Source organism: Oculina patagonica, chromosome 5 (assembly GCF_052425735.1).
Source record: "Oculina patagonica isolate OP01 chromosome 5, crgOcupat, whole genome shotgun sequence".
Classification (NCBI taxonomy): domain Eukaryota; kingdom Metazoa; phylum Cnidaria; class Anthozoa; order Scleractinia; family Oculinidae; genus Oculina; species Oculina patagonica.
The window spans coordinates 7,038,987-7,058,760 of NC_135762.1; the positions used below are offsets into that span (position 1 = coordinate 7,038,987).

At 37.5% G+C, this 19,774-nt stretch overlaps 2 protein-coding genes across 2 annotated transcripts in view; both read right to left on the minus strand.

Moving 5' to 3' along the window:
• LOC144654960 (uncharacterized) overlaps nucleotides 1–18,237 on the minus strand; it is a 40,678-nt gene extending 22,441 nt beyond the window's left edge. Inside the window, exons 1-3 of the mRNA XM_078515190.1 lie at nucleotides 17,713–18,237; nucleotides 15,642–15,756; nucleotides 14,308–14,460 (exon numbers count right to left, since the gene is read on the minus strand). Of these exons, the coding sequence (XP_078371316.1) occupies nucleotides 14,308–14,460; nucleotides 15,642–15,756; nucleotides 17,713–18,093 (649 nt within the window). The 5' untranslated portion in view covers nucleotides 18,094–18,237. The remainder of the gene's footprint in view (nucleotides 1–14,307; nucleotides 14,461–15,641; nucleotides 15,757–17,712) is intronic.
• LOC144655244 (fibrinogen-like protein A) lies at nucleotides 8,664–12,985 on the minus strand. The gene is made up of 3 exons (XM_078515467.1): nucleotides 12,739–12,985; nucleotides 11,662–11,909; nucleotides 8,664–10,747 (listed from the first exon to the last, which is right to left on the minus strand). Exons 1-3 carry the CDS (start codon nucleotides 12,815–12,817, stop codon nucleotides 10,373–10,375), a joined length of 702 nt encoding a protein of 233 aa, XP_078371593.1. The 5' UTR covers nucleotides 12,818–12,985; the 3' UTR covers nucleotides 8,664–10,372.
• Nucleotides 18,238–19,774: the final 1,537 nt, after the last annotated feature.

The window sequence follows — 19,774 nt, forward strand, 5'->3', positions numbered from 1 at the left end:
GTGTGGCCGCTTATCGTCCCCTTCCCCGTTCTCTCTCATAAGGTATACAGGTATGCGTAGCGTCAAGAGCACGGTTTTAGAGCCGTTTTGTTCTGTAGAATATAGATATATTTCGACCCGTATGTGAGACGAAGCTGGCAATTAGAAGTTCAGAGATGATATAGCCTATACTGAGCAAGCAAATGAAGGTATCACGGAAGGAAAATTGGCGTTTTCGTTCCAAGTGAAATTGTGTGAAAACAATCAATGGTAACCCCAATAAAGTAGATATTTTCTGAAAGCTCATTGAATAAAGATTGTAATTTTGGATTTTGTTTTGATCATATAGACCATAATAAGCAACGTCAGCATTTTGTTTGCAATTATGATGTTGTGCAACATTAGTTTTATTTGAGGACACATTTACGTCAGAGCCCAAAATTTTATGTGGAATTTGTTATACATATATTGGTCTTAAAAACGGTGTCTCAGATTTTTCTTTTCTTGCTCCATTAATTTTTTATAAATTTTAAATCCTAAAGAAGCCCTAAAATCGTCATTTTAAAGTTTAAAAATTTATAAAAAATTGTTAGATGTTTGTTCGTTTCGGCGATGAATATTTAACAATTAGTATATACCACATAAGTGAATAGTGCTTTTCGCGCGCACTGATTGGTTGACTCGGAGGTGATAAGCAAAGTACTATTCACCTCCGAGCAGCTAAAGAGAAACAAACTGTCTTCGCGCGTCACTTTGTTTACCGAAAGTGATGTTATGGTCTGCTAGTGGTATATACTAAAACAATTATTCACCTCAGTGTCAGAGAATGCAATTTCCACCACTATTCAACTCCACTTCGGTGAATAATTGTTAATTACCATTCTAACGTTGTTGCAGGTGTCACATAGTAAACGGAGTAATGAGACCATTATCTGATTATTCCTCACTACAGCCAGCGTAAAAGATAACATGAATGAGTGAATAAATGAACGAACGAACGAACAAACGAACGAACGAACGAATGGATGAATGAATGAATGAATAACTTAAGGAGTAAAAACCCTCTACTAATAGGGGACACTTAAACAAATAAAATAAGTTATAAAATTTGGAAACACTAAAAATTTGTCTATTTACAATAAAAAAGGACTAAAATTTAACATTTAACTACCTTAAGCCAATTTTTGAACAGGAAATACGCTTCATGTTATGCACAAGTTTTCCATGTCGAAGTTTGGCAGTAATCTGAATCTAAGTTGAAGTTGAGTACACAACAGCGTAAGTTTAATATTAAGTTAAATTCACAACATTGAAAAAGAAGGGCAAGGCACAAACAGAAAGAAAAATACAAGGCTGGCACTACGACAAAGGACACTTTTAATTGGCCAATATCTCAACAAGTACTAATAGTGTTCTTCAGGACCAGTGCTACTATGCAAGTTATAGCGGTTCTAATATAAAATTTAAACTGGTATACACGCTAATATTTTTACTTATAAGATCTTGTAATCTAGCTAGTTTTTAAATTTTTATTATTTTTATTATTTATTACTTATACTAGTTCCCATTGTTTTTATAATATATTTTAATTATTGTCATGCGCTTTTTACATGAGCCTCTGGCTCGGATAGAGAGGGCAACCTCATCCCGCGCCATGACAATAATAAATTGATTGATTGATGCATGACAAAAATGTTAGAAACCGTATACAAGGTAATAAAGGATAAGCGAAATATATAAAAGATAATGAAATAAAAAGTAAAAAGTGACATGTAATTAACGGCTAGAGAACAGTCTTACATAATTTATGTTATGAATTATCGAAAAGAACTTAATGTTCGTTTTTTTTCTCTAAAAAGTAAGGCTTCTTGTCTTCGGTTATGGTACTTTTGGGCGAAATGTGGAAGCGCTGGAGCGTTCCAAGCCTCGAAGTTTGCCCGAGATTAATACCTTATTAACCGGGCGGGGACTGGGCCGGCCCGGTTCATAAATCGCCCGGAATTTTTTCGTCGTAGTCGTGTCGGTAAATCGTTCCAGACCCGCTCGGCCGCTTCCTTGGCCAGGATTCAAATCACGCACTTTTGATATTTATTCGGCAGGAGCTATTAAACCCAGTTATTAAATCACTCTTCTATTTTAAATTTTATCTAAAACCCTGATTTCTGTTTAGCGTGAAATATATATATTTTTGTGTTATTCAAGCGTTTGGATTGCGAAAGCGGTGATTGTTTTGACAGCTCCAAACCGCAACGTCAGTCACGCAATGTTTTTGCAGCAAGCTTTACGCATAACTGCTTTTTTAAAAAACGGCTGGTAGCCAGAGCATTTTTGAGCCGGAATACTTTGAAGATGCTTTTCATTTAATAGGAAGAATTATGTCCATTTTCATCCGTGCACTGTTGAGCTGGCAAAGTCGCGTATCAGAGACGATTGAATGTTTGCACAGCAAAATAATCTTATTTTGGTTCTTGATGTAAAAGCTTTACTTACACACTTCCCAAGACTTCAGTAAACAAAATGGTAATGTATAGTATTTCTACGAACTATGATGGTATTTGTGAAGGGATCCGTAAAGCCAGCAAGTAAAACAAATGGTCTGAAAAATGAAAATGAAATCTTGGCGCGGATAATTTAATAAATGTAATTAAATTCTACCACGGCATGCAAAATTTCACGTTTTTGAAATTTTCTAAATCTTTTTGCCTTTTAAAATGTTTCTTGACCCCATCTTGAATAAAAATTCATCTAAAACTTTTTTCATGTTTCTTTTTTATTTTTTCACGTTTGTATTAGTTGCCTTTTTAGGCTTTTGAAACGAACACGGCATCTATTTATAGATTGAGGCACCATGTGATGTTTACATATTTGCTTTATTTGTCGTAGTAGTTCACTCGGCCGCTTTCTTGGCCAGGATTCAGATCCCGCACTTTTGATATTTACTCAGCAGAAGCAATTAAAATTTTATCTAATACCCCGATTTCTGTTAAACGTGAAAGATATATTTTTGTGTTTTTATTCAAACGTTCGACTCAAGCGAGTACTGGAGTCCGAAACCGGTGATTGTTTCGACAGGTCGCTGAGGTCGAAGCTTTTTTACATCAGTCACGCAATGTTTTTGCAGCAAGCTCCTGCATTTAAAAACGGCTCCAGACTCCACTTTGAAGATGTTTTTCATTTAGCAAGATTTTTAACAGCATCTGTTATCTAATACGTGTGGTCTAATGCATGCCCTTTTTTGTCTCGTGTTACGTCGCGGTCACGTCGTGAACGACGTGACCGTGACGTAACACGAGATTATCCGAGTAGACTTGGAAGCTCACAATAGTGCTTTGTGTAAGATCTCTCGTAGGGTAACGAAGTGATAAAGTAGCAAGGAAACAAGGTAAGAAATAGCCATATTTACATAGATACATTTTGCTGATAAGATGCATCGGGATGCTGTTCTTCGTATTGCGCGTTTTCTCTTGTCGAGTTTTAAAAGTGCTTATTTACACGTGTGAGACATATAGTGTAAATGTTTGCATTATGAGGTATGTGTATAATGTAATATATTACATGAAGTACTATCTTTAGTAATACCGCCAAATCTGATAAGGAGATTTTATCTCACATATGTTGCTTAAATAGGTAGATTTTACATGGAAAATGAATTTATCTTTGCGGTAGGTTTGTGTTTTGATATTATATTTGCGGTAGGTATTGTTAAAGTATGAATTAGAAGAGAAAGCTGTTGTCAAATTTCTGTTTGCGTTACAAGAAAACCATTTTGGCGCGTGTTAGGGTCGAGGGTTGTTGACGTCAGAGCAGTTTTCAGATATGTCAAATAATGTGTCAAAAGGAGAAGTTATCACGCAAACAGAAATATTGATGTGGTATCTCATCTTCGGCTTTGTTCCTAAACGGGATTGCTCCTTACAGAATCATACGGAACTGTAGGTATGTCGACAATATGTCAGAAAAAAAAACTTTTTTTGTCGTTTCAATCTTTGATTAGATTCGGATTTCAAAGATGTAATAGACCGTTATAGTCGAACCAGATGTGTGCCTTTACTAGCTGGTGCAAGTTGAAATTTGCGCTGATTAAACTAGTTAAAAAACAACTTGTAGATCCCTTGGACATTTTTTTCCTTGCGTGTTTTCAATTCGAGTATTACACTAAACCATTTTGGAAAACAGCTCAAAATTCCCTGAATTACCCCATTCACTAAGACACATGTTAAAGGTCAACTCGTCGCAGTAAGAAAGACACAAACAAGAAGCCCTGTGGCTTTATAGACGTGCCTAGTAGCGTTATTTCCTTTTTTGCGTGACAACCGATATACGAATACGATACTTTGCCGCCAGTAAGGTCAAAGGCTGCTTGTTTATTTACACCGCTTTGATGTCTGTTTCCTTTCTTACACTAAACTGCATAAAATATAACTTGTCTCTTTAACTTATATCTTGTACAAGCCCTTTCTTATTGTCTGGTTCTATTTTGCTCTGTGGTCTAAGAGAGGATTTCTTGTTGAGTTAAATGGTTCATACAAAATGAAAAATGCGTATTACGCTAAGGTAAACAAAATTCCTGTTCCGGATATCATCAAAGCAAATGTCTGTTTTCTTTCTAATACTAAAAACTGGTAAAATATAACTTGTCTCTTTCGTTTATATCTTGTACTAGTCATTTCTTATTGCCCGGTTCTATTTTGTTTTGTTGTCTAAGTGAGGATTCATTATCGAGTTAGACCGGCATGCAAAGTGCATATTACGTATGTAGTTAAAATCCCTCTTCGCCATCATTCCTGCCTTATCTGAGCAATTAATGTCAAGTGGCAGATGACGTAGAAAGAAAAACCAGATCCGTCCCATATCCCTTCCCCCATCCAGGCAATTTCAAGGGGCTGATGAAAGATGACCCATTTTAACCTAATCAGAATTCGTCTGCCTGCTTCACAGGCTTTTCCAAGGCCGCGCGGATTTTGGAGAGTTTTGGAGAGAGGCAGGGATTTTGAGCGAGCGCGAAGCGCGAGCGGTGGGTGATGGGAAGGGGGAAAATATAGATGTTTTATATTTTCTTCATTCTGGAATAATGCATATAGGTTTTGGAAATTTAGTTATGATAAAAAATTTTCTGTATTTTATAAAATGTTATTTATGTGTGGTGTATTGAAAAGATTCCTGGTCCTATGGCCTATTGATAATTTCGGTGAAAACATGACGGTGAATAACAGGGATTAGTCTAATTTCAAGAGGTGAATATAAGAATGCGACATTCTGATTGGTCAAGAAGCTCTGGTTTATGACGTTATATTATATTCACCTCGCTTGGAGGTGAATATAACATTTCAGGGCTTGGTTACTAAGCCCGCCAACTTTGCCATCCAGGCAAGTAAACATGGCGGCATTTGATGAATGAAATTTTCGTTCATTCGAAAGATATCACATCAGGGTGTACAAAACAGTTGGAATTTTAAAAATTGGCTACCAAGGCTTTTGAACCGAAAATATTTTCAAGAAATGGTTCTCAAGGCATTAGAATTGGTGCTAAGGACGATGGTTTTGGAGATCGCACGGGCCACAAGAAACTCATTGGCAGATTTAAAAACTGACCAAAAATGACTCCGGTTCTCTTCAGATCAGAGATACTCAACTTCTTTCAAGAGGATTTACACAATTGCTCAGAAGTCGCCAACGATTAAAGAAAGGTACTAGATATCTGTCTTTTTTCGTTTTATTGCTTAAACTTAAGTGTAAATTCTGATTTACAATCGATGAATTAAACTTGTTCAGCTTGTTTACAAGTATTCAAGCGAGCACTTGTGTTTGTTAATTCCGTGTTTTTAGTTTTTTATTTTATAGTTCTTGATATTCTCCTCTGAAAATTAGACTAAAACAATTATTCGCCTCAGGCTCAGTGAATCACGGCGAATATTCCCCTCGACTTCGTCTCGGAGAATATTCGCCGTGATTCCCTTCGCCTTCGGCGAATAATTGTTAAATGTTATGATTGTACTTCGTTTTCACAACTCAGAAATAGATTACGTGCAGTTGGTCTTGTTCCTTGTGTTTGTGGTAGACTGCAAAACAGTCGTTTGTTCTCTTAAGTCACTGAAAGGCGCAATGCGCCGAACGTTGTGAGCCTGCGAGGCGAGAAAAAAATTTAGCGTCTCTCCCCAGTCCCACTCACAGTTTTACATTGGCGCCAGACCTCTCGCTGTCGTACTAAGATATTATACAGGCCCGTAACCAGGATTTTTTATGGGGGGTGCGTATGAGCGACTGTGGCACGAAATCTTGAGCGCCGCAGGCGCGTTAATGTAGGGGGGAGGGGTCTGGGGGTATCCTCTCCCAGGAAATTTTGAAAAAATAGGCATTTCGTGCGTTTTGAAGACAGTTTGTTAGGAGAAAAGGCAGGTAAAAGTGAAGAAAACGACGACAATAATTCTAGTACATTTTTAAATTCAAATCACATTTTTCGAAACAGAACCTCAAAAACGTAGTTAACAATTTATTTAGCTAAAAATGACAGCAGCACATAGAAGGAAAACAGGAAAAAGATAGTTCTCTTCATTTTAGTGTCAAAATGGTTATTACATAAATCAGCCAGAGTCGGTTTGTTGATCTTTTAGTACTGTCCTTGGGTGTTTCCGAGCCCAACAAGTACCCAGTCTCCTCTCTTTTGGTAGCGCCTGGGAATGGCATTTCGAATGGCACTTCGAATGGTTCGACTATGAAGGACATTAGGTAGAATGTATCGTTGAATTTAACCTTTAATCACACAATTTGGTCTAAAATATACCACACGAATCTTCAAATGGTGGATCTTCAACCCAAAGGACCATATTGAATGTAAATAGTCGAAGTACAGAAATACCATTTCCCTTTATTTATTTATTTATTTATTTTAATATATATATTTTTTCACAATGAGCGGACTTCCTAGGCTCGTGGGGGGGGGGGGGGGGGTGCGAACGCACCCATCGCACCTCCTCCCTACGGGCCTGTTGTACAAAGACCGAGTGCGTTACATGCGTTCGCAAATGATACGACTAGCTGCAGTCTATGATTGTGGTGGAAATGGAGACTGTTTTTGTTTTTTGAAGTGTAAGTCATCAGATATTTGACTCGGTAGCAAGTCATTTGCTGCCCTGAGCGCCGATGGCGAATAGGGAAGTAAGTAATTAAGTATGAAAGTAGCAAATCGTAGTGCGTTTTAGATAGTGCGTTTTGCAGTTGTTGAATACCTTAGAAATCATTGCGAAGATTTTGTTGAGTTTTTGGAAGGGCAGTCTTGGTTTTACTATTTGAGTAGAATGTGTAGAAAGGGCACATGGTGCGATGCTCGTATAGCACAGGCTGTTGCAAATGCTTGAGCATGAAATTTGAGAATTAATATTGTAGAATCCGGAGATGGTTTTTCTGAGCTTATATGATTGTTAGCAACGGGTGCTACTTTACTGATCTGAAACACGAGACAGCCCAACGGGCACTTTGATTAGTCTTTTTATTTTCTTTTGTAATTTTGTTTAGAAATTTTTCTGTTATTCTTGATATTTGACTCGTTTTATTAGAGCAGGAGCCAATACTGTAATTTTCTGGTTACTCCGCTCTTTTTAGCGAGGAATATAAAATATATAATTTTTGTTTTTCATTCAAGGGTTTTGAGTTTCAGTCGGAACCGAACGGCGATGGAGAAACAACCTGCAGTGAATCACGCAATCAAGAACTTTCGTTTGCGTGACTTCTTCCCAAAATTGACGTGAAGACTGAAGAGCTTGCATGTTTGAAAGCTGAAAAGCTTTCTTATCTTGTTCTTATTCCCATTTTTTGGTGTGGTACATGGTACATTTTTTTATTTTACGCGTCTTAGTTTTTAACGAAATCTTTCTAATTGTTTGTTTCTTTTGGTCGGAGATCATTTGTACTGCCATTTAACTGGTTTGAGTTCATTTATTCAAGATTGCACACAAAACGTTTTCAATACCTAGGTTATTCAGTATTCGGAAGAAAAATAAAAATTTGAAAGCCTAAGCAGGAATTTGTCCAAGCATGGACAAGCAATCCACAGACTTGCGTGGGAACCAATATAAATTAAATGGTATTTTAAAAGTTTTTGCTGTACTTGTCTAATCAAGTAGTTAAACATTAACCGCCCGGTTTTAAGCATTAAGCTTTAGGCGTCTTGTTACATGAAATTTTCGCGACACTTTAATTTCGCGAATTTCGCGATTCTAAAAAAATCGCGAAATTAAAGTGACGCGAACAATAAGTGTCGCGAACATAACATGACGCGAATATTAAGTGACTCGCATATGTCAGTAATCAATGTAAATGGACGTTGTCGTCAATTGACTCACTTGTAGACATTGTGAGAACTGCTCTGTTGTTGCTATTGCCAAGATTAAGTCCCCGCCCTGCGTTTTTGTTAATTTTGACGTTATTGTTCCTTCGATGAAATAGAGGATATTACATGGTTGCGCGGAGATATGAAATTTATCTTCGATTTGAACACGAGAAGATAATTTTCATATCTCCAAGCAACCATGTAATATTCTGTTTATTATATAAACCTACTAATAACAATGGTTTTTGACGATTTTCCGAAGATTGCCGACCATTTTCCGAAGATTTCCGAAGATTTGCATAATGTTGTCCGAAGGTCGTACGAATGTTTCCGAACATTTTCCGAACTTTCCCGAATATTTCCGAAGATTTTCGAAGATATCCGAAGATTGCCGAAGATTGCCGAGGAAGATCCGAAAATGTTTCGACTTAATATCGATTTACTTTGGCTCATTCAGCATTGAAACACGGCAAACTTGTCAGAAAATGTTTCAAAATCGATATCTTCACATGTGAAAATAACATGTTATTTTCACGTGTGAAGATATGATTTTTTCGCGCGAAAGATTTCCTGGTATTTCACTGATGTTTATATAATAAGTCGTTTTATATAATTCAAAGGCATGTCAAAATATATTGCCAAGAAAATGTAAATTGTGTCTCACTCAAAAACGCGAAATTAAAGTGATTCAAAATACAAAATTTTCGCAAAATCGCGAAATTTAAGTGTCGCGAAATATGTGCACCTCAAAATCGCGAAATTAACGTGTCGCGAAAATTTCATGTAATAAGGTATTTTGATGATCAAATTGTATCGAGGTTTCTGTCCCGACGATTTTTGGGAAACTTAGAGAGTCATAATAAGATGTTATAACGAGCTAATTACAGTAGTTTAAACGAAATCTTAGCGCTCAGTTTTCTGTAAATAGCAGTTTTATCCAAATAGGTGTTTTCAATAAAGTTAACATCGCGCAAAACTCACGATCATTACATCGACATATTGACGTGCGTATTAATCTTCGATAAATTTCGAGTAAAATGCAAAAGTTTCAGGGAAATCGAGCCAGAAATGACGAAGTTATTAGAAATTTTCGACAGGCATACAGCACGTCATTTATTTCGATCGAGTCACCTTAAATTTTCAACGTTCACCTTTCACAGTTTGCGTTTTACTGTTCACCGTTTACGAGTTTACAAGCGCAGATTTCTGCAGATTAGTCCTGTTTTTACAGATTTGCTCTTTGCAGCCACATCGCCAAAACAGTGTAAGTTTGTTTTCGCTTTTTGTGTTCGCCTTTTGTTTTCGCTTCTTGTCTATTTGTATTGCATAGGTTTTGTTTATTTTATTTTCAGTTTAAACCTCAACTTCAACTTTGATTGTCAACTCCTTCTCAACTCATCTAACCTACTCGTCATGTCAATTTCAAGTCCTAATAAATTAAATGGTTTACTGTGTTGAGAGTTTATTATTTACTGCTGTGTCTGGCCGCAAAGGATACGTCTTATGACAGTTACAAGAGGGGGTTGCTACTTAAAAAAATTTTATACGAAGAGGCTCCGCCCCGGAGGTCCAAACCCTTACCCCTTCATTTACCATTTTGACAAAAAAGGTACCCCTTTCATATGCCTTCGATAGAACCCCTTTTCACATACCTACAGAAAGGTTGCTACATCTCTTTTCTTAATTTTTCATTGTTCCCCTTAAAATCCTTAAATAAGTCGACTGTTCAGTGGGTCTGTTCGAGATATTTTTACTTACCCTTTTGTACACCCCAACTCCTGAAATCCCTCCCCTTTTATATATCTAGGACCTGAAAAACGTTCCCCTTTCGGGCGGAGCATCCCCGTATAGGCCCCTATAGGGAGTTCCCCCGGGAACAAGAGAAAAGAACGAGTATTGTTTCCTCTCGACCCTCCGCTTTGCCTCGGGAAACATTGAGGGTCTCTGGAAAGAAAACTCACTGTTTCCCTCGGGGCAAGTCATTAAGTGCTTATCATATACTTTCTTAAGATGTACGCTATTTAAGAAACCCCCAGGACAATCTGTATTACTACACTCAATGATTTCTTAGCGCAGACCGACACTAATAAGGCTGTTATTGACTACATTCGGACTATGACCATTGATGTTGAAGGCCACGCCCTTATACGACGTGTCATTGGACGCTGTACGGAAGTAGGGCGAGGATTTATCACCGCGCCAAAAATGACACTGCTTGTAACAATTACTCGTGTAACCGGAAACGAAGAAGCCAGAGTAGAACGGATGATCACAGATCAACAACTGGTAGGAGAAAGCGTTGTCTGCTCCAAAACCGTCCCACAATCCATAGGTACCAGCAGTATTCCCATAGTTTTCAGCGGCTCTAATGGGCTGGTCAGCTTGACGTGTAAAGTACGCCTTGCTTTGAGATTGGTGGTCAACGAAGATAATTTCTGTGAACTGAAAGAACAGCAAAAAACAGTATGTCGAGTTACTGTGGACCATTCCATTGCCTGGCAAATTTGTTATGACTCTAACGTTGCATTAATTCCTGTCCTCGATCTTTGACATACAAATGAATATGCTGCTCCACAAATACTTTGTGAGTACTTGTGAGGTGACACATGCAGTGAGCACAATGGCAACTATCGATTCTCTCTGACCTTTTCGCCTTGCTCTCATTAGCAAGCAAGCAAGCCAGCAAGCAAGCAAGCAAGCAAGCAAGCAAGCAAGCAAGCAAGCAAGCAAGCAAGCAAGCAAGCAAGCAAGCAAGCAAGCAAGCAAGCAAGCAAGCAAGCAAGCAAGCAAGCAAGCAAGCAAGCAAGCAAGCAAGCAAGCAAGCAAGCAAGCAAGCAAGCAAGCAAGCAAGCAAGCAAGCAAGCAAGCAAGCACGCAAGCAAGCAAGCAAGCAAGCAAGCAAGCAAGCGAGCGAGCAAACAAACAAACAAGCAAGCAAGCAAGCACGCACGCACGGTCGCACGCACGCACGCACGCACGCACGCACGCACGCACGGTCGCACGGTCGCACGGTCGCACGCGCGCACGCACGCACGCCCGCACGCAAGCAAGCAAGCAAGAAAGCAAGCAAGCAGACAAGCAGGCAGGCAGGCAGGCAGGCAGGTAGGCAGGCAGGCAAGCAAGCAAGCAAGTAAGTAAGTTTTGGGTTAAGGGAAGGCGGGGAGGGCAGGGGGTAACATATAGTGTATTAATATCATGGTTTGAAATACATTGACAAATTCTATTCGATGTAGCACCAAAAGAAATTGAAAGTTAAATTTCCCTCTGTACAGTGAAAGAAAATACTTCAGTATACTTTGATAACATACTAGACAGTTTCACTACTGAAAGAAATCAGTCAACTTAGGTCAACTTACTGAGATGTTGTTACAGTTCGTCCTGTACCCGTCACTCCCATAAGGAAACTGAGCGCTGTATGGGACTTCGGTCTTGGGTTTGACATATTCATCAGTAGTGTAACACATGGTCCACCCTCCATTGTATGACGTCATGTCACAGTAGGCCAGGAACGCATTTAAAAGGCTTCCTCCATCCGGGTTCAACCAGTACATGCCATCTGTCTGAGAATTTTCCCGTTTCTTAACATCTTGGCAGTCACCTATAACTAGTTGCACAGAAAATAAGCACATGGCTGAAAGGAGGTGAGAAATAACTTATAAAGATGTTAACGCTAACTTTTGTTAGCGCACTGATTTAAAACTAAGGTGAGTTAAAACGACACGAAAGGAAATGCAAACTCGTCCACACGAAAATAAACGCAAACGAGTAGTTTATCTTCCTGTAAAAGAAGTTTAAGTTAAAGACCTTTGGGTTTTATTGTTGCTCTTCAGAGCAAATTTTGGTAGACGCGATGGCCTAATGGTAAGCGCGCTGGAGTACGGATCGAGTGGTCCGGGTTCGAGCCCTGTCCGGGGTCATTGTGTTGTGTTTTTGGACAAGACACTTTTTAAAATAGACCATTTCCGAGTTACCCTTTGCTTCTGTTTTAAAACGAGTCTACGTGCTAAACCATTAAAATGAAAATGAGTTTGATTTGCATGAAAATGGACCTGTAGGTGAAACTTATTATCATATGAATGGTTTCGCACGTAGACTCGTTTTGAAACAGAGGCATAGGGTAACTCGGAAATGGCCTATTCTCAAAATGTTTTTTTCCACCCGGGTGTATATATGGGTGCTGGCGAATTTGATGCTGAGGGGTAACTTTGCAATGGAATGGCATCCCACCCAGGGGGGAGTAGAAATATTCATAGTCACTTAAAGAAACCGGGATAAGCCTGCAGTATGGGCCATTTGGCTCGACGCAGACTTAACCTTAACATTTATAGAGTAAATGAGCGATCTCTACCGAGTTTATGATTTTATTTATCACCACAACCACCGCTATCATTAAAACAAACAAAAGAAGCAAACATGCGTGAATATATTCTTACGTGGTTGCTGGCTTTGGAGTAGAATTGTGACAGAGATCTCACTGGGGCCTTTGTATCTCTCTTTCTGCTCTTGTACCATCCACCAATAAGGCTTGTTTGATTGTGCATAGCCAACAAGAGCAAATGAACTTCGGTAGTCGTCTACACTGGCAGCTAGAATAGGATCTGTAGCGCCCAGTCTCCTGAGAGCGTCCAAAGCTGGTGTCACGTAAGCTGACCCGGCATCTTGAATGGCGACTAGGACGATTTTACTGTAGTTGAAAAAAGTCAGCGTTTTAGATTTTTTTCGGTTTGTTAGTATTTGTAATGGTATGAATGCAAGTGCAACTAAGCAATTACACTATGAGTGATATTTGAAAATTCTCTCTCTGAAAACTGCCCGAACCTTTGGGCGAGTGCAATTTGAAAACCTCTTTAAATATCACGAGCAGTTCTAGTTTTAGGTGCCCGCTTCTGGAGCAGTGTGAATCCTTAAGGCTAGTTTACACGAGCAATTAGTTTTATGTGACAGTTTTTATGTGGCAAATATATACCTAATTGAAGAAACGTTGACCCTGTGAAAAGCACGAACCATGAACGATACGACCGAATGGTATTCTGGGTAGACAGCCTCTAAAGGGGTTCCATGTTCCCTTGTCCCCAAAAATTTTAGATTGTGTTCCTCGTTCCATAAAAGAATTTTGTCGATTTTTGTGTTCCCTTTTCCCTTAAACATCGGAAACAAAGCTTTTGTTCCCGTGTCCCCAGCTTTATTTTCCTTTTGTTCCCTTGTTCCCAATTATTTTATGGCCAAGTTCCCTTGTTCACTGAAATCCCTGGGAGAGTCTCAGCTTTGTTGGTATTGTATGTACTTGCCTTCCATTTATGGCGTTAAGATGGTCTGATAAGTTTCCACCCGAATAAGGATCGTCGTGGGTGTCAAAACTTTTGGACCCAAGCACTGCCCCTGCATCGAATAAAAAAAATATCAGCTAGATACCAAACAGACTGAACTTTGATTTGTTGTAGTTCTAAATAAGCTAAGTTTGTTTTCTGTTTAATGAAGTTCAAGGTTATAAATGACTTTTAAGTTGTATGAAATTGCACTCGAACTTCCTGTAACGAACACCTCCCGTAGGAAGACGGCACTTTCTGTATTAAAACACACTTTGTCATGGTCCCATCCACATTTAAACATTACTTTTTCACTGCCCCATAATTGAACTCCTCTCTTAAGTGGACACTTTTTTGGGTCCTAAGGTTGTCTGTTTACGGAAGCTTCGACTATATTTGACATACATTTGCCTGTAAATAAAAGTTTTTAAATCTCCTACTCAAATATATTATTTTGCATTGGTTGATTGTCAGAATAATTACAGACGAGCTTTAGATCTTCATGATCATCCTCGCTTTCGTTACCTTCTGAAATCAATTTCATTCCTTAAATTTCCGAACACAAGCTCCACTCCACCCAACCCCTGCCAAATCTCAGATGCATCAGAAATGCATTTCTTTGAATTCTTCGTTTTCTTGATTTTAAATAGTTCTTCAGGATTCTTTGGTAACAAGAGTTTAGTAAGGCTACTTTACCTGTCTTAGCATCCACGGTGACAACATTATGCCCTCTACCGTGGGGAGAGTAATCTTTTCCATTCACGAAGATGTAAGCAATACCACATGTATCAGCAGTCTTCCCGGGGTCATCACAACCTTCGCTTCGAATGGAAATATTCAGAAAAGCCTCTACAGGAAACACAAAAATGACGTTTTTAACGAATTTTCAAAAAGCTTTCAGAAATGTCGCCAACTTTGCAAATTCTTCGCTAGAGACATTGTTATTGCAATTTTGTTTGTTCCCCTCCTCGGATTTTGCTGGGATTCCCGAATTTATGCAGATTATCAAAATTATTGCAAAAAAAAAAAATGATAATTAAAAAATATATTGATTACAGTCAACTCTCTCTAAAAAAAAAAATTACAGTCAACTCTCTCTAAATATGACACCGTCGGGACCGGTTCCAGCTGTCCGTCTTAGAGAGGTGTCCGTCTTATAGGGAAAGTAGTTTCAGTAAAATGACTGAAAAATGGCAGGGACAGGACCATCACCAGGCGTCCCGTCTTAAAGAGGTGTCCGTCTTATAGGTGTCCGTTAAGAGAGCGTTGACTGTATTTTAAAAAGGTCTCAATGGGGTGGTGGCTTTTACGGTTAACGGTTAAAATTTTGGCTTTTTTACGGCTAACGGTTAATTTATTTCCATAACGGTTAACAGAAGTTAAAAGTTAATTTTCATTGTTTTATAAAGTTAAAACTTAATTTCCATTATTGAAAAACATATTTTAGGTCTCAGGGCCATTCTGGGACGATGAAGTTAACTAATTTGGTTTAATTTATTTATAATTACTGACCGATTTTTTACGGTTAACATATATTTTACGGCTAACGGTTAAAATTTTCCAATTTTTACGCCTAACGGCTAAATTTTTGGCCGTTTTACGGCTAACGGTTAACCCCATTGAGACCCTCCTTTTAATATTCGTAAGTATTTTACATGTTTATTTTGTATACTTTTGATATTCATATTTTATTTTTTTTCTATTGTTTCTAGTAATTGATGTGTCTTGTCTGTTTTTTTGAACGGGTCATTAACCAACACGATAGCATATGATTCTTTGGTCACTTAGCACATTTTATTTTGGTTCTTATTATTAATTGTTATATTTTCCTTATTTTTATTAATGTGTTTTCTGTAAATAGTGTGTTATAGTGTACGATCTTTGTAAATAGTGTGAAATAATAAAAATCTGAAAATAAGTAAATTTTTGCTCCGTAACTTCGTTTTATTCTGTTGCACTGCAAACAGGAACTATGCAAATATGATTTTTTCCGATTATTCCCACTTAAACTATTAATACATTTTAAATACCTGTTTCGCAGTGTTTGCCAACATATCCTGGAGCGCATGCGCACTGATAATCGTTGCTCTCGTACTTGGCCACACAACTTGCTTTGTTCATACAAGGACCGCTGGAGCAAGGGGTCTGTTCACACCAAAAAAAAAAAATAGTGTGATTGAAAAGTAAACTCGATTTTTTCAATAATTTTCATAAGGATCTGTGTTAATCAAAAAACTGTCAACAATACTATTTGTTTGCATTATTCCTAAATAATGGTGCTATTGAATACAACAACAACAATCTTTATTTGTACTCTTGCCTTCACAAAACTAATTACAAAATATTATAAGTAATAAAATTTTTATGGGTAAGTGTAAATATCTGGAAGATATCTGGTATGTAGTATAAACTCTCGACCTTGTTATTTGTTGCATTATTCGTATAAAATAATGCTTTTCGGGTATAACTCAATTCTTTATCGGTAAAGCGCAAATATTTTGAACATATTTGAAATTTAAAATAAACTCTCAACGTTATATCTCTCGTTTGCATCATTCCTTTCTCAAACTCATCAGTAATTCATCATGTTAAAAAAAGGCAATCACAACCGTGAAGGAGATTTGGATACCCGGTGTTCTAGATTAGCATAGATTTTTACGATTTTACTTCTCCGTTTACTTCTTAGTTTTTGTTTCGATTTAAGAAGACATGACTGTTACGCCGCAAAATGTAATAATCGCCTCAAAATGTAATACTAACGCAAAATGTAATAACAATGGCCGCAAAATGTAATACTAACGCAAAATGTAATAACATTGACGCAAAATGTAATAAAGCTGTTAACGCAAAATGTAATAACTTTTTAACGCAAAATGTAATAAATTTTCTAACGCATATTGTAATAACGCAAAATGTAATAACTCTTAAATTTATATATATTCGAAATAGTTTAGCAAAGCTGATCAGTGACACTAACTTTTTGTTGGTTTTACGCGAGTTCAGCATTATAGACGTATCGCTGCTTTGCTTTGACAAAAACCCCGGTTTAACACAACCTGCAAACTCGGTGAGGGATATGTTGATATGCTAGCAGGGCTACGAGTACGCTTGCATTGTATGTGCTTCTGATTTTAACCCTGCTTGTTAACTTACACGAGGTAAATTATTAAGTGCAATTCGTTTAATTCATGAAACAGACATGTTATTTAAGGTTTATTACATTTTGCGTTAGAAAATTTATTACATTTTGCGTTAAAAAGTTGTTACATTTTGCGGTAACAACTTTATTACATTTTGCGTTAATTTTATTACATTTTGCGTCAGTATTACATTTTGCGGCGATTGTTATTACATTTTGCGTTAGTATTACATTTTGCGGCGATTATTACATTTTGCGGCGTAACACATACTCGAGACAGTGTTTCATCGAGTATACAAACACCTCGAATTTCGTCAAAAATACTCCGTTGCACGTCGTATTTTCAACTCTCTTCTCGATGTTTGGATATCCCGATGAAACACTGCCTCTCGTGTTTGATATATTACATAAAATGATGCTTTTCGGATACAACTCAATTCTTTATGGGTAAAGCGCAAATATTTGGAACGAGTATGTAAGTTTGCTGCAGGGGTTCGCCGTTTAAGCCTGGTTTTCACTAGCGACGCAAGCACAAGCGCAATCACGTAAAAAGGACAAATGCGCTTGTGCTTTTGCTTGAGTCGAAGCTGTTTTCACGGTGAAATAAAAGCTCTTATCCTTGCGCTTGTGCTTGCGTCGCTAGTGAAAACAAGGCTTTAAAGTTTCCTGTGGCACATGCGTCATTTGTTGACCGATTTCGTTCTATGTTGTGCAATGAAATTTATTTCGATATAATTATCTCAGAAAGTGTTTCATGATTGGTAAAGAACCTTGTGGTTTCCTTTTTAGTAAAGAACTGCATACTTAACATGCATATCTAGGTGAAAACTTAATAAAAGCGTAAATAAATAAAAGCTAATAAAGGAAAATATATTTTCACCCGCTAAATAATCTGGCTGCATTTTAGAAAGGCTCCACGTAGAAATTCAACTCTTAAAAACTTGCATTTCTTTTTTACTCACCTTTATACTGAAGTGATGGAATATTGGGCTGGGCCCAAACAAGCTTGATGTGTTGTATTTATCGCTTTGCAAAAGTTGGCATAAAATTTTTCTTTCCACGTTGTCACGGAACGCCGCAAGATTGAAAGAATAACACGACACATGATCGACGCAAAGTTTACCGCACTCTCGAATCTCTTGTACTGAAGCGGATACCAAAGGAACTAAGTCCAGGTGGCTAAATTTGTGCGCGACAAAGTTGGCGTAAGCGACGCCGATTCGCGAGTCTCGCTTTAAGGCTTTGCTGCCGTCAACGTAAACCTCGCTTACTGCTCGATAAATCAAGTTTGTAAAGACGACAAAGGTTAGAAATTTCACTCGAAAAAAGACGCTTAACATCATAAGTTACGTTTAAACTCCCGGCTGCGATATGACCAGGTGCATCGAGACAGAACTTTCGACTTAAACAAATTATGGAAATTTAATAATTTAGTTGCCGTTTAAAAATAATGTAAAATTGCTATACGCAAGCGAGCAATAACTTTCTTGGACTTCTTGCGTAAGTGAATTAGTTTTCTTAAAACAATTCTTATACTTCATATACTTTTAACAAGGATAATTCTTCGATCGTAGAAATTCTGTTTATCCGAAAAATGCCAAACAAACAAATAAACAAACAAAACGAAAGAAAACAAACAATCGAACGTCCGTGGTAAGTTTAGATCTTGTGTGTAGTCGCTTACCGCCCCCTATCTCGTTCTTACTCAAATGAGATATAGTATGTGCAGCGCTAAGGGTACGGTTTTAGAGCCGTTTTGGTCTAAAAGGTGGCAATTAGAAGTTCAGAGATACAGTTGAACCTCGTTAATTCGAAAACCCATTTTCCACTGGATTTGAATTTCAGTTATTTCCTTTCCGTTATTTCGAACTCCCGCTATTTCGAACTATTCTTTATTTCCCCTGATGGTTCGAAATAACGGGGTTCAACTGTACATACTACAAGCAAATTAAGGCATACAGTGTTTTTGCGAAATGGAAGAAGTTGTTTGTTTACATGCTTCGTTTTAGTGATCATTATCGTTATTGTTCGTAACAGCTTAGATACCATTTACGCAAGCTATCGGCGAATAAAATCATCCCCACGAAAAATAAACCCTTTTGAAAACCGGTTACCTTGCAAAAAACGAGTGATAGTCAAGAAGAACTGCACTGAGGTTCGTAACATTAGTCGAGCGTTTATTCGATGCTATGTTTACATAGTGTTGTTCCATTTGTAGCCCCCTCGAGCGATGATTAAAAAGTCCAGCTATATCAATGACAACGTATATTCTGAAATTCGTTGCATTGTGAGCAATAAAAATTGGATGCCAGAGTCAGGGACAATAGCTGACATTTTCTCATTATCCTTTCCATTAGTAATCGATTCAGTGGGAATTTGCTGTGACTTATTTTTCTAAAGTTTTACATTACACATGCCGTTATGCCATTGCAGTTTTAGTTTATTGACAAAGGTTTTCACGGCAGCAAAATAAAGAATAATAAATTAAAGCAAATAATACACACTGAGAATAAATAAAAGATGACATCAATGAAGGAAGTGACAGCTAAAAAATATCAGCTTTTGTTTAATTAATTCTTTTTAATTTGAAATACATAAAAGATTTTTGACAAAATTTTGAAAAGAAAATCTCTTGCCAATATCAGTTTTGTTACAACTTTTTAATTATAGAAAGCTTCGTTAAAACCAATTTTCCTATGTTAACACTGCAATACTGAGTGTATGTGTGTTGTTCTTAAAAGCACAAATTAAAATCATCTTTTTGGAGAGGGGAATAATAAAATCAACATGCAGGCGAAAGACCATCTTTGATACTAGAACCGGCTCATTTGAATACAGCTAGTATAAGTAGCAGAATTTGTTTCAGCTGTGCCAGAGTGGAGCCTTGGCACTTGGTTGGTGTTATATTAATTTTATAGTGTTTATTATTTTAATTTTAAGGTTTAATTTCATACGAGTAATTTAACTGTTATTATATTTTTTTGCTATTGATTTCCTAATCTTGAGTCTCGCACCGCTGTACAA

Bases quoted from the DNA above. Each gene is read 5' to 3' on its own strand.
- LOC144655244 (XM_078515467.1), bottom strand. From the start codon at position 12,817: ATGGTACAAGAGCAGAAAGAGAGATACAAAGGCCCCAGTGAGATCTCT. The intron at 11,910-12,738 runs GTAAGAATATAT...CTGTGCAACTAG, and splicing joins ACTCCAAAGCCAGCAACCAC to TTATAGGTGACTGCCAAGAT. The intron at 10,748-11,661 runs GTAAGTTGACCT...CTGTTCTTTCAG, and splicing joins CGAACTGTAACAACATCTCA to TTCACAGAAATTATCTTCGT.